At 43.2% G+C, this 12,613-nt stretch overlaps 1 protein-coding gene and 1 long non-coding RNA gene across 4 annotated transcripts; one reads left to right on the top strand and one right to left on the bottom strand.

Moving 5' to 3' along the window:
• Positions 1 to 2,479: 2,479 nt before the first annotated feature.
• LOC133927936 (subtilisin-like protease) lies at positions 2,480 to 4,747 on the bottom strand. Its single transcript, XM_062374259.1, has one exon. It carries the CDS (start codon positions 4,745 to 4,747, stop codon positions 2,480 to 2,482), a length of 2,268 nt encoding a protein of 755 aa, XP_062230243.1.
• A 910-nt stretch (positions 4,748 to 5,657) lies between these two features.
• On the top strand, positions 5,658 to 10,384 carry LOC133929772 (uncharacterized). Of its 3 annotated transcripts, none has more exons than XR_009911652.1 (5): positions 5,658 to 5,850; positions 7,924 to 8,053; positions 8,170 to 8,223; positions 8,758 to 8,886; positions 9,729 to 10,384. It is a non-coding gene; the product is annotated as an uncharacterized LOC133929772 (long non-coding RNA). The 3 variants fall into 3 exon arrangements; XR_009911651.1 differs by having other exon boundaries at positions 9,324 to 10,384; XR_009911650.1 differs by having other exon boundaries at positions 8,758 to 10,384.
• The last annotated feature ends 2,229 nt before the right edge of the window (positions 10,385 to 12,613 follow it).

Below are 12,613 nucleotides of genomic sequence, written 5' to 3'. Positions count from 1 at the left end.
TTTATTGTTGTTTCTTTTTTCATTTTTATCAGAATTTACCTGCTTTTAGACAAAAACGTAGTTTTGGACCGGGCGACATGGAAATAACGATAAGGATGCATAACGGTGCAAACAACTCTTTCACATGGCCTGATTATTGTAAATTTGTAATGTATGGAAATAACGCTATGGAGCTTGATGTTCATGATTTTAATTGTTAACCATTCTAATCCTGCTAAAATGCTATCAATTAAATTGATCTTCAAAATAAATGTAAATGAGCATGATGTTCATTATTTTAAATGTTAACCATTCCAATCTACGAAGTGGTGAATGTTATTGAAGTTAACAGTTCTAATAGGGAGACAGTCAAAGATATGTATGGTCATTTACAATTTCACCTACTTTCTAGTCTACCTTTTTCAATTCTGGTTATTATGAAAAAAATCATCTGTTCTTTCTTTATTCATCCAAATACATAAAAGTAATTATGTTAAATGTGTAGGCAAATTGGATTAGATTGTGAAAGTAAAATAGAAAACGTGAAGGCAAATTGAGGTGCGTCTCGGTTGGGCCTATTGGCTATTTGGGCTTAGTTGAAAAACGGGATCGGAAATTCTCGTTTAAAAACGGGAATTCAAGACTATAGCTGGGAAAACAGTAAAATCATTTTGACTCTGTTTTCAGATTAATTGTCTCAGTTTCGTCCCATTAACGTGTAAGTCTCGAAAATCTTAAAACAGTTAGGAAAAATGTAGAAAACGGATTGAGATGGGATGAGATTTCTCCCGACCGTTTTAATCCCTACTCAAGTGCATCGCGTGCCTCGATCCGAATGGAGGTGATGCAGATATCTTATGGGCATCAGATAGAAGTTCATTTATTGCTGAAATAATAGCTCAGGATGTCATATAATTTTCTTAGAAATCTTTGTTGGTAATATGAGCCATGTCCCTTGTGCCAGTCGATCTTCTCCTCCTTTATTCTGTGTGCGCGACTGATTAGTGAATGAGCATGCTAATGACGTTGTAGAGTAATTGAGACATGTTAGGATCTTCATCGTAACATAGTGAATAATGGACTCATAACAATGAGTGTAATAATTGTTATCGATATTACACCAGTTAAGTGGAGTATTTATAGCTGTACTTACAGCTACTCCTTTATCTACAGTAATATTCTACTTAACACTAGGAAATTATTCGAGATATTTCTAAGATATTAGAATCAATGTATATTTACAAAGTCCTAATCTAATTTGAGCTTGACACATGTCTCAAGGGGCCTGCATCAAGATACCACAAATGGGTATTAAACACCATGTGTGGTTGTATCTGCTGTATTCTTTGTTTGAATGATTGAATCCATGGAAGTAGTTGCAGCAGCTTATGGAGGATGCCAATTTGAAAAGAAAGGACTGAGGTATCTTTCCTGTTCTATTAGTCCATGACAGTTTGCAGTTTTTTTAAAATTTAATCTCATGTTTTATTAGCTATTTTCCGGCATCACCTGGCATCATATAAATAATCTTGTGAACATGAATCCTGTCAGTGTCTCAGTGATGTTATAATATTTTGATATTAAATTTATTGGTGGTTATGATTATGATATCTAGTTTCCCATGTTTTTTTTCTTAGACCAACCTAGAAGTGTAAGGATGGACCGAATGATTTTCACCAAAAAGGTGAATTAGCCACTGCAAGAGTCACACTGTTGATTTCATGGACACAACGGCATGATCTAAAAAACCATTTTTTCTCATTACTAAGAATATAAAACAAACGAAGAATTGGTTGAGCAAATAATTTTGTTAATATACAAGTTGACATGACGAAAAGGTCAAGAGTTGTTAAGGAAAAGGTCAAGAGTTCCTCAGTGAAGTATGTGCTTCAGCGGGCAGACTTCACTTCTCCACATTTTCTTCCCCTGTCCAAGTAGCATCCCAATAGTATAAACTAGTGAAACCGACTCGCGACCATTGTTGCTGATAAAAGGACCTGCATTTGGGATTGCTCGATATCAATAGACAAAAGCCTATAGGATACTCATAGGCTCATCTTGAACACCCTAACCTGAGGCTTTGGACAAAATGGACTTGGGCGGCACATGAATCTAGAATCAAACCGGAATGCGAGGGACCTTAATGCAGTATTCCAATAACCCATTTGCTCTAAGATTGGTGCCTGCTTTGTGAGACAGAACAACTCACCTGTCCTCCGTAGCACTAATCTCAAAGTGAAGCGTGTGGTAGAGATAGAAGATGCGCATGCATGTCCACCTAGAGTTGTTTTTTTTCTTGTAATCCTCTAAACTTTTATACCGAGTGCTGTTAAGCAGTTCCATCACAGAGGAAGATGGGACAACGATAAGGTCTTCACTTGTACTACAAAAATTCTTGTAGAGCTAAGTACTCCTTATGCTGAGCTTTTATGAGTAGCAAACCCGTGTTATTTGAACCAAACGCGTACCCACACACGCAATGCAAACGTGATCGTTGCAATCAACTCGGGGCAATGCTGGAGTCGGCCACGATCGGGCTACGCACGACGTGATCATGCGACACCCAGCTCAGGCTCCCCTCGGCGAGCTTCTGCCCGGCGGCGTTGCCGCTCACGGTGACCGTGAACGTCTTCCTCTCCGTCACCTTCGTGAACTCCAGCTCCGCAGGCTCCACCTTTGCCGTCAGCCCTTTCGGCGCGTCGATCTTCGCTGTGTACTTCGATTTCGCCGGCCCAACGTTCGTCACCGTGCGGCTCACGGTAAATGGCTCTGCGCGCAACGGCACCAGGATCGCCGGGTAGTTCAGCTGTGCCTCGGGGATGGGCGCGACATCTGTGCAGGTCAAGTTGGTGTTCCCGGCTATGGCTTTCAGGGCCGCCTCGCCGAGTTGCGCGCAGACGTAGCCAGCGTAGTCGCGGACGCCGAGGTCATAGACCAGGCCGGGGTCAATGGCCTTTGCCGGGGCCACGTGGCCGGTGCCGACCGAGTAGAAGCTCGCCTTCCGGTGCTCCTCGTCCATGATTGGATGGCCGTCGTTGTCGACGGGGCTGGAGGTCGTCATGATGGCGGACTTGATCGCTGCAGGCGACCAGTCCGGATGCAACTTCTTGACGAGCGCCACGATGCCGGTGACGTGCGGCGTCGCCATGGACGTGCCGGAGATGACGTTGAAGTTGTAGGACTCGGGCCCCTCAACGGGCACCAGCGATGGCCACGCGGCGAGGATGTTGAGCCCCGGCGCCAGGATGTCAGGCTTCGGCACGCCGGGGCAGGCAATGCTGGGACCGCGCGACGAGAAGGCTGCGACGATTGGCGCCGGCTTCACGCCAACGATTGTGCTGTTGAACACGATAGTTGCGGTATGGTTGGTTGTTGAGGATCCCTTCATGGCGTAGCCCATTATCTTGGTGCCGTCGGCCGCGGTCACCTGCGACATGGGGAGGTTGTAGTACTTCTCCAGGACGAGGGTGTATCCGAAATCGGGTTCATTGATGAACACGACGCCGGCGCCGCCAGCTTCCCGGACCGCTTCGATTGAGCTCATGGGTGGCACCGGTGTCTCGGTGTCACACACGACCACCGTGCCTGTGATGTTGACGTCGAAGAAGTCGCAATAGTTGGTGCCCTGAGAGTAGTACAGGGGATACACCTTGGAGCTGAAGCGCTTGTCCTGAGTGAGTGACTCGCCTTCGAACGTCTGGCCGTCGCCGAGCCGCACGGTGGAACGGAAGCTCCGGTCCACCGACCCAGCCCCTACGGTAAATATCCACGGCGCCTCGTTTGACAGCGTGGAGGGCATTGGGCCGCTGTTGCCACCGGCGCACACGACGACGACGCCCTTGGACACCGCCGCGAACGCGCCGATGGCGATCGGATCCTTGTCCAACGGTGTGGAGAGGCCACCGAGGGAGAGCGAGAGGACGTCGACACCGTCCTTCACGGCGGCGTCCATCCCTGCCAATAGGTCGGATTCAAAGCACCCTTGGGCGTCGCAGACCTTGTACACGGCGAGGTGCGAGCCGGGTGCCATCCCCGCCGCGGTACCCGTGCCAAGGCCGAAGGCAGAAACTCCTTGCACGAACCTCCCGGCTGCTGTTCCCGCCGTGTGCGTCCCGTGCCCGACATCGTCGACGGTGGTGTTATCGCCGACAAACGACGCTGCACCGATGAGCTTGTTGTTGCATCGTACAGGAGGCTGGCAGGCGCCCTTCCACTTGCCTGGCGGCCGCGGCATGCCCTCGTCGCGGAACGAAGGATGCTTCTCGTCGATGCCGGTGTCGAGCAACCCAATGATCGCGCCCTCTCCGTAGCTGGTCGCGTTCCAGACGCCGCGGTCGGGCGTCAGACCGAGGAACGCCGGCGTGTGGGTCGTCATGAGCTGCACCTTCCGCTCCGGGAACGCACGCACGAACCCCGGCTTCCTCGACACGGCCGCGAGCTCTTCGCCCGTCAGCCTAGCGGCGAAGCCGGACAGCACGCTCGTGTACGAGTGGCGAACGCGCCGCGAGCCACCGGCGCTCAAGCCCGTCAGGAACGACCCGTGCCACCGGCGGTGCGTTGCCTCGTCCTGATGCGGGTGCGCAGGTGGAGGCTCGACGAGCACGATGTAAGTTCGGGCGGCGCCATGGTGCAGGGCGCCGGTGCTCTGCCCTGCCGCGCCGTGAGGGACGTAGCAGAGTGCGGGACTCGTTCTTGACACCAAAACAAGAGCACAGACGACGACGACGACGACGACGCATGCAAGGGGCGAAATCGTCATGTAACCCATGGTTTCAGAGCACGCATGGACATACAAGGCATTCGGTGCCACTGAATTTTATATACTCGAACGAATGGTTCTCCGGTTTGTTCATCTAACCTTGCACGCATGCATGACCCCAAGATACAAGGCAGTGCACCCTTAAAACCATGAACTTGCGAAACGCGTTGCTTTTCTCGAGTCCTGGTGCAACAGCATCTGTTTGGTTTTTGGTTTGGTTTGGTGTGGCTTGCGTTTTTAGTGTATGTGCCAGCTCCGGCAGAGCATATATACGTACGTGTTCCTGATGTCTGGTGGCAAGTGATCTCGTATAAGTGTACGTTGTTTTAGGGAAGGTTTTGCGCTTCTAAATGACTATTCGTAATGTCCACGGTTATTTTCCCCCGTGAATTCTGATATCAGTTGGTAGAATTTCAAAACAACCTAATAAATTTGGCATTTGTTAATTAGTGATCAACCACTAGATATTGATTTTCTTTTTAGGCCTTCTAGCTCTCACCACTTGCCTTCCACTTTGGATCAGTTTTCTTTTCGGACTTTCAACTGCTTCCTGGGCTAGTTTTATTTCTCTAACGGGCCTCGTTCTTCCCTCCACATGCGAGTTCATTTTATTCACCTCCGGTCTAAGTTGAGTTCAGCCCACGATGGTGGTGTTTTTATATCTTATACTCTATTCTTGGTCGAATACACGAGCGCTCAGCCCGGACATGTCGCCCGTTTTTTTTTTTTTACCGTCGGCTGAGAATCGAGTGTTCTGGCTCGCTCCGCCGCTGCCACCCGGACACGTCGCCTGTTTTCTTTTGACCGTCGGCTGAGAATCGAGTGTTCTGGCTCACTCCGCTGCCTCCCAAACCAAGCAGCGGTTGCCACGGCACGCAAGGAGACGCACGGCATGTCCCACGCGGCGCCCATGCGCGTGTCTCCGGATAAGCTCAGTCGGCTACTCCTCCGATCCAACTTGTGGATTGTCGCGAGCTTCTTTCACTTTTTCTCCCTCACTCACGTTCATCTGCATTGGAGCGGAAGCCCGGAGGTGAAGTTGTTTGGGAGGGAGCCTCGAGGTGACGGACGGCCTGGTGAGTTGAGGAGCAACTAGCGAGCTCCCCTGAGAGGTACAACTACGGTAACTTTCTTGGTGGTTGTTTCTTGCTGTTTTCTCATGTGGCATAGGCTACGAGTTGCATTGCATGTATTATACCTGTTCGGTGAAATGCCTGTGAGAGAGAAACATCTTAGTTTTCCTTCGTCTAGGAGTTCGCCGTAGGATATATGCGCGTTGTTATTTATAGAACCTGTCTCTTCGTTTTGATCCTTCGCTAAAGCTGTGAGCGAGCTTTTCATGCGATCCAAGAATGAAGCTTTTACATGTCTCCTCTATCGCTGTGATAGTGTTTGTCTTCGTCTTGGTCGCAAGTTAGAACTCGGGAAAGCCTCCTTGAAGTTTCTTTGTTTTGTGAATTGTGATGTGTGGTCGGTAATTCAGCCATGATCCCTTGTACTCGGCTAGCTTCTGTTATAACTGATTAGTCTACCAAGATATTAGTCTACCAAGATTTTGTTACTGACGGGTAACTGTTGATTCCACAGATTTTAGTACCAGGATTTTAGTCTACCAAGATTTTAGTCCTACCAAGATATATTAGTGTACCAAGATATTAGTCTACTAAGATTTTAGCCTATCATGTTGTCGGCTTAGCAATTTGTTCTAGGTGTTATCTTTTAACATATCTTTGTTTTTTTCCCCTTGTCTTGAATTCTTGATTGCACATTTGCAATTCTTGCTCAACTTGTCTATCACAGATAAAGAGGTCAGTGAGAAATCTTTCTTGGCTGGTGTTATGTGGCATTTCAAGATTCTATTCTCCAATTGTTGGGAGACTTTGAATATCATGATCATACAGGAGTAGGCAAAAATGCATGGCCAAACAAAAAATTTAGAGTAGTTTTCCTAGAACAATTTTCAAGCAATTTAAAAAGGCAACCTCCTTGATCCTAACTGTCATTAGAAAAGGAAAAAAAAACAAGTTCATAAGCTTCAAATCATGTATATGCATTTTTGTAGTATGTTGCAAATAGACTTAACAGTTATTTTCAACTTGGGGCTAATTGTCCACATTGCAATATCACTTCCCTGTTGTAAAAATATCATCGGCAGGCAATTAGCATATGGTCTCATTGCAATATCACTTCCATGTTGTAAAAATATCATCGATAATCTGACACATTTCACTCTCATGTATAAGCAAACCTAGCGATCTAAACTAATATTTCTCTCAAAATTGCAATTACATCATATAGTGATCGAGCATATTGGACAGCATGACACCAGGCAGCATCTTTTGTCCAGGATATAATTAAGCATGTCCAAATCCAAATAGTATGATATTATTAATCAGTGAGCTATTATTGCTTCATTTAACACACTCATTTGGAGCCAAATCCACATTCTTCAGGCAAGGTTCGCCCAAAGTTTCCAGCTTGGTATTAAAGTTCACTCAAAGTCTCAAACAGCTATGGCACACAGACAATGTTAGTTAAAATTTAATCATCACTTACTCTAAAACTTCACCAATGCGTCCATAACCATATAGTTTAAACGAAAAAAATTAGGGGCCTGTTGCAGCAATAAGCTGATAAATACTATAACTCGCAGACCTACTGCTATAATCTTTATAGAGGAAACAATAAAAAAGCATGAGGCCACCAGGTCTTGAGACGTTAGGTCATATTGTGTAAGTACTAAAATATCTTGTTGATTTTGGTGTACCGTAGGGTTTGAAACCTCCTCCTTAGGCTGTGTTTGTTTGTTGCTTCTGGTTCTGCTTTTGCTACTGACAGAAGCCAGAAGCCAGAACAAACGAGGTTCTGGAGAAGTGGCTTCTGAAGAAGCCAGAAGTCTGCTTCTGAGGAAAATGAACTAAAGCTGAGAAGCTCGCTGAGATGTGCTTTTCTGAGAAGCTATGTGCTGAGAAGCTAAAAATTTATTGTAGAAGCCAACAACCTATTTCCAAAAGCAGCTTTTCAGACAAGCCAAAAGCACAGCTTTTCAAAAAAGCTCAAAAGCAGAAACTCAAACAAACATGGCCTTAGTGTCTTTTTTACTTGTCTTCTTCGGTTTTAGTTGTTGGATTGGCTTTGTGGATAATTCATTTAATGCTTCATTTGCTTCTTGTTTTGGGTCCTAGGTTTCACTGGAAAAGTCGTCGTTGACATGTCGTGGTATTCCCTGTCACTTTAGTTGTGGTGAAGCTGTCATCTTGGTCTTATTTTGTGGAGGTTTTTCAAGAGGGTGTCTGATGGGTGGTGTAGAGTGAGGTTAGTATTATTTAGGTTTTCCCCCTTTTTTTTGCTATCTGTTTGCAATTTTTTAAAGGCTCCTTATTTGACTGTGGGTTACCTTTGTGTGTAATTTTTTTTTTGTTATGCTCTAGGTCTATGATGCAGGGCTTCTTTGCTTCCAGCCACAGGGGTGGCCTCTTTCAAAGGTAATATTTCTTCCCTAATTTGATTGTAGTTGTTTTTGGTTTAATGTTTTAATTTTGTTCGTTGAGTAAGGGGTTCTTTTGTTTGTTGTGTGTTTGGGAAAGAATGAGGGTTGTTGGAGCAGGGTTGTTAGGTGAATGCTATAAACACGTATTAGTTATTAATTATTCATTGTCAATGGTTTACAACTAGATTTATTATTAAGTGATTTGTGCTGTCTGTATGTCTATTGGAATTATGAGAAAATAACATGCTATGTCTTATAGGACATATGTGCCCTTGTTGATTGCTTGCACGTGAGCAAAATCAGATAAGATAGTTTCTTGAGATTCATTAATGGAGTTTTTTTTTTGTCCATGGTTAATGGCCATGAATTCGGGGTTCGGTTACTATAGTGGAGGTCATTATTTTGATATTTCCACCTATGAGTCGCTGGTTACTTTATTTACCTGTCTGCATTGTTTATTCAGTTGTCATTATAATTTTATCCTTAATGTATATATGGTTTCTTATTTTTGAGTTGATATGTATTGCAGGCCTGTGATCTTCTGCTTTGTGATTAGTTCTATTTGTCTATAAGCTGTCTGGCATTTTGGTTTCCTGGCTTCTTAGTTCTTTGCTGATCTTGATATCTTCACTCTGCAACTTATCTTCCTCTCTTGAAGGTGAGGCTTAATGTGAATATGATTACTTATTTATTTATTACATTTTTATATTGTTATATGTTCTTTCCAATTCCTTTTGTGTGATTCATTGGAACATGTTAGATGAATGCTATAAGCATATATCAATTATTAATTGTTCATTGTCAATGGTTTACAACTACATTTATCACTAAGTGGTTTGTGCTCTCTGTATGCGTATGCGGAGTTCTTTTTTGTGCACATGGTTAATGGGCTTGGTTTGGAGTTTAGTTACTACAGTGGAGGCCACTATTTTGATATTTTCACCTATGAGTTGTTGGTTACTTCATTTTTGATATTTTCACCTATGAGTTGCTGGTTACTTTATTTACATGTCTGCATTATGTATTTGGTTGTCATTATAATTTTATCCTTACTGTATGTATGATGTCTTATTTTTGAGCTAATATGTATTGCAGGCCTGTGATCTTCTGCTTTGTCATCAGTTTTATTTATCTATAAGCTGTCTGGGATTTTGGTTTTTTGGTTTTTTAGTTCCTTGCTGATCTTGATATCTTAGCTGTGCAGCTTATCTTCCTATCTTGAAGGTGAGGCTTAATGTCAATATGGTTACTTATTTATTTAGTACATTTTTATATTGTTATATGTTCTGTCCAATTCCTTTTGTGTGGTTCATTGTTACTAATATTCTAATTTATCTTTTCCTTTTTTTTATTTTTTCCCTTGTTCTATTCTAGAGGTGCTAGTGCGCCATTTTTTTATATACTTATTATAGGATGTTTTTAGTGGGTGCATCCTATATTTCTTTATTACAGGCTGTGGTCAGCCGGTGACAGTCGATATCTGCTTCTTATTTATGCGAGGTTGCTGACGATGGAGCTGTCCTAGGTGGTGTAGAGATCGAGTTGCCCCCTTTGCATGCGCAGGTCACTCCTCGCTGTGTGTTTTTTTTGGAGTTGTCCTGATATTACTTATATGGCTCCTTATGAGCAGGCAGTATTTCAAGCTGTTAGTTTTCTCCAAGGTCTATATGGTTTTCTAGTGGTTGATTATAGCTACCAAGGCTTACTGTATTATAGGAGAGTGGCACAATCAGCTATTCGAGTTGCGGCGAGTTCCATGTGTTGGGTAAGCCATGTTCATCAGCCTGCCCATTTTCAGAATATGTTTCTTGAGGACATCAATCAGCCTTACCAATTTTTTCTTGCTGAGATTTCTTCCGGTGCTTTATGGTTTTAGATATATGTCTTCTATTTTTGTTTGTTTTCCCTTGTGGAAAAATTATTCGTCATATAACCTTTGTTCTGCGTGTTCGCATGCTTATTAATAATATTACTGTCCTACCTCTTACTATTCTCTTTTCATCCGTTATACTTCGTTGCGATAACTACTATAACTATGTGTTGATGATATGTGGTGTGTCTTACTGTTCTCTTTTCGTTTGTTATACTTCGTTGCGATAACTACTATAACTATGTGTTGATGGTATGTGGTGTGCGGTTTCATATGTTCTTTCTCATTGTTGTTACAAACTATTCATTCTTAGGTTCCTCTAAATATGTTGTTTGCTTGTGTAGCTGTTTTGCCATTGTCTATTGAGTGTTTTTTTATTGTGTTTAAGTTGACAGTGCTTACCACGATGCCTCGAGTTTCATGTACGAGACCAAGTATGTTTCCTGTCTTATATTTCATTGCGTATTTTTTGTGTCTTCTCCTTTTTTTCCATGCTGAACTCCTGCTTATATCCCTTTTCATGGGGTTGAAGGAGAGGGGATGCGAATAGGAGATGTTGTGTACCCATCTTTGCCTTTTGATGCGACGACGGAGAATCGTCGTAAGAGTCAAAGGTTGGATAATCACCGTCGATTGAAATTGCCAGGTAGTCTTGGTGTAGGTTTTGTGATATTGTGGCCAGTATGATTATCTGCTAGGAATATTTAATGTGATAGGTTCTCTTGTTTCTCCCATAGGTCCAAGCGACAGTTGTGTTGTGACAAATCTGTATGCACAGTTTACCCAAGAGTATATAGATTACTTAAAAGGTATAGGTATATGTATAAGATTGTCCTTAACCTGTCCTTGCCTGCTCACCTGTGCCTGTGACTTAATCTGTTTGCTTCCTTGTTGCTTTTGCTATGTAGAGTCTTATCGTGGGAGATCGTATTTTGGATTTCCTGATTTCGAGTGCTAACATTGCCATGCATTGTTCTGGTTTGTAGAAATTGTACGAGGATCCTCTACTACTAGGGTATAAGGCCTGGTGTATAATCTATGTTGTAAGGGTGGGAAAGTTCAGATCTGACCATTTAAAGAACCACCCCTCTTTCTTCGAAACCTCCTAAAATTTGATGGTGATTCTCGATGCAAAAAATTCCTGAGACAGATTCGGCAATATAATTGTTTGTTTGCTTTTAGCTCCATGGGTGCCAGAATAGATAATGCTATGAATAAAGGTCGAAGTCCATATGTGTTTCGTATAAATGGACAGATTCATCATCGAATTGGATCTTTACTTTCAATAGATGGTGACCCCCCACGGTTTGTTGAGCTTTATATTTATGACACAAATAATGAGGTGACAAATAGAATTCATGCGTTAGATCCATCTGAAAAACTAGAAGGTGAATTAGATAGAGATTATCGAAGGTTTATTACAAATGTTAGATGAGCATAATCCTTTAGTGAAAAAATTTAGAATGGCAAGGGATCGGTTAAAAAAGTGGGAAGGGAAAAATGTGGGCATCAGAATTGTTGGCACTCATGAAGGTGATTCTGTCCAATATAACTTGCCGACATGTGATGAGCTCGCTCTATTAGTGGTTGGGGATTTCTCGCTTGATACTTTTAAGCGTTATATTGTGGTTCATTGTTTTGATGGCAACCTTCGCCAAATACCAACACTTCATCCTGCTCTTATGGCCTTGCAATATCCACTCTTGTTCCCATACGGTGAACGTGGTTTTCATGTAGGTGTATTTTATGTTGGTGCTGATCTAACAAGGTCAAACACTCGAAATAAAATGACAATGCAAGATTACTATCGTTACTGCTTTTATTATAGAAGAAACCAACCAAATCCCTATCTGTGTTACGGAAGGTTGTCTTCGCAGGTTAAGGTTGATGCTCGAGCTTATATTGATGAGGATAGGTAGCAATGGATTGTTGACAATCAATCTAAGCTTAGAGCAGAACAATTTCAAGGAATAGTCGATGCTGTGACAAGTGGTTGTATAGATGGTGATGCTATTGGTAAATGTACATACCTTCCTGCGAGCCATACTGGGGGTAGGTGGTACATGATTCAAAATTTTCATGATGCGGTTGCGATAACCAGAGTCTACAGTCCTACAGATATATTTTTTAACTTCCACGTGTAATCCAAAGTGGCTAGAAATTATTGAAGCTCTTAGATTCGAACCTTGTCAAAAACACACCGATAGGGCCGACCTTGTTGTTAGGGTGTATCACATGAAATTAGATGACATGTTGAGACATATCAAGGATGCCATGTCGTTTGGGCCTATTAATGCAGGTGTGCTGTCTCTTCGTTCCCTACATTTCTACTCTTTTTTATTATTTGTCTATTTGCCTTCAATTATTCTTATGTAGGTTTCTCTCATTTCCCTTGTCTTACGTTTCCTTGTGCCTGTTTCCATTTACCAGTGCTTCATACTATTGAGTTCCAAAAGCGTGGCTTGCCGCATGCGCATATGCTCAATGGCTCCACCTCACAGTGTCTACTCCTACA

Source organism: Phragmites australis, chromosome 9, assembly GCF_958298935.1.
Source record: "Phragmites australis chromosome 9, lpPhrAust1.1, whole genome shotgun sequence".
In the NCBI taxonomy this organism is placed as follows: Eukaryota; Viridiplantae; Streptophyta; class Magnoliopsida; order Poales; family Poaceae; genus Phragmites; species Phragmites australis.
This window is presented reverse-complemented; position numbering and strand designations above follow the sequence as displayed.

Bases quoted from the DNA above. Each gene is read 5' to 3' on its own strand.
- LOC133927936 (XM_062374259.1), bottom strand. From the start codon at position 4,747: ATGGGTTACATGACGATTTCGCCCCTTGCATGCGTCGTCGTCGTCGTC.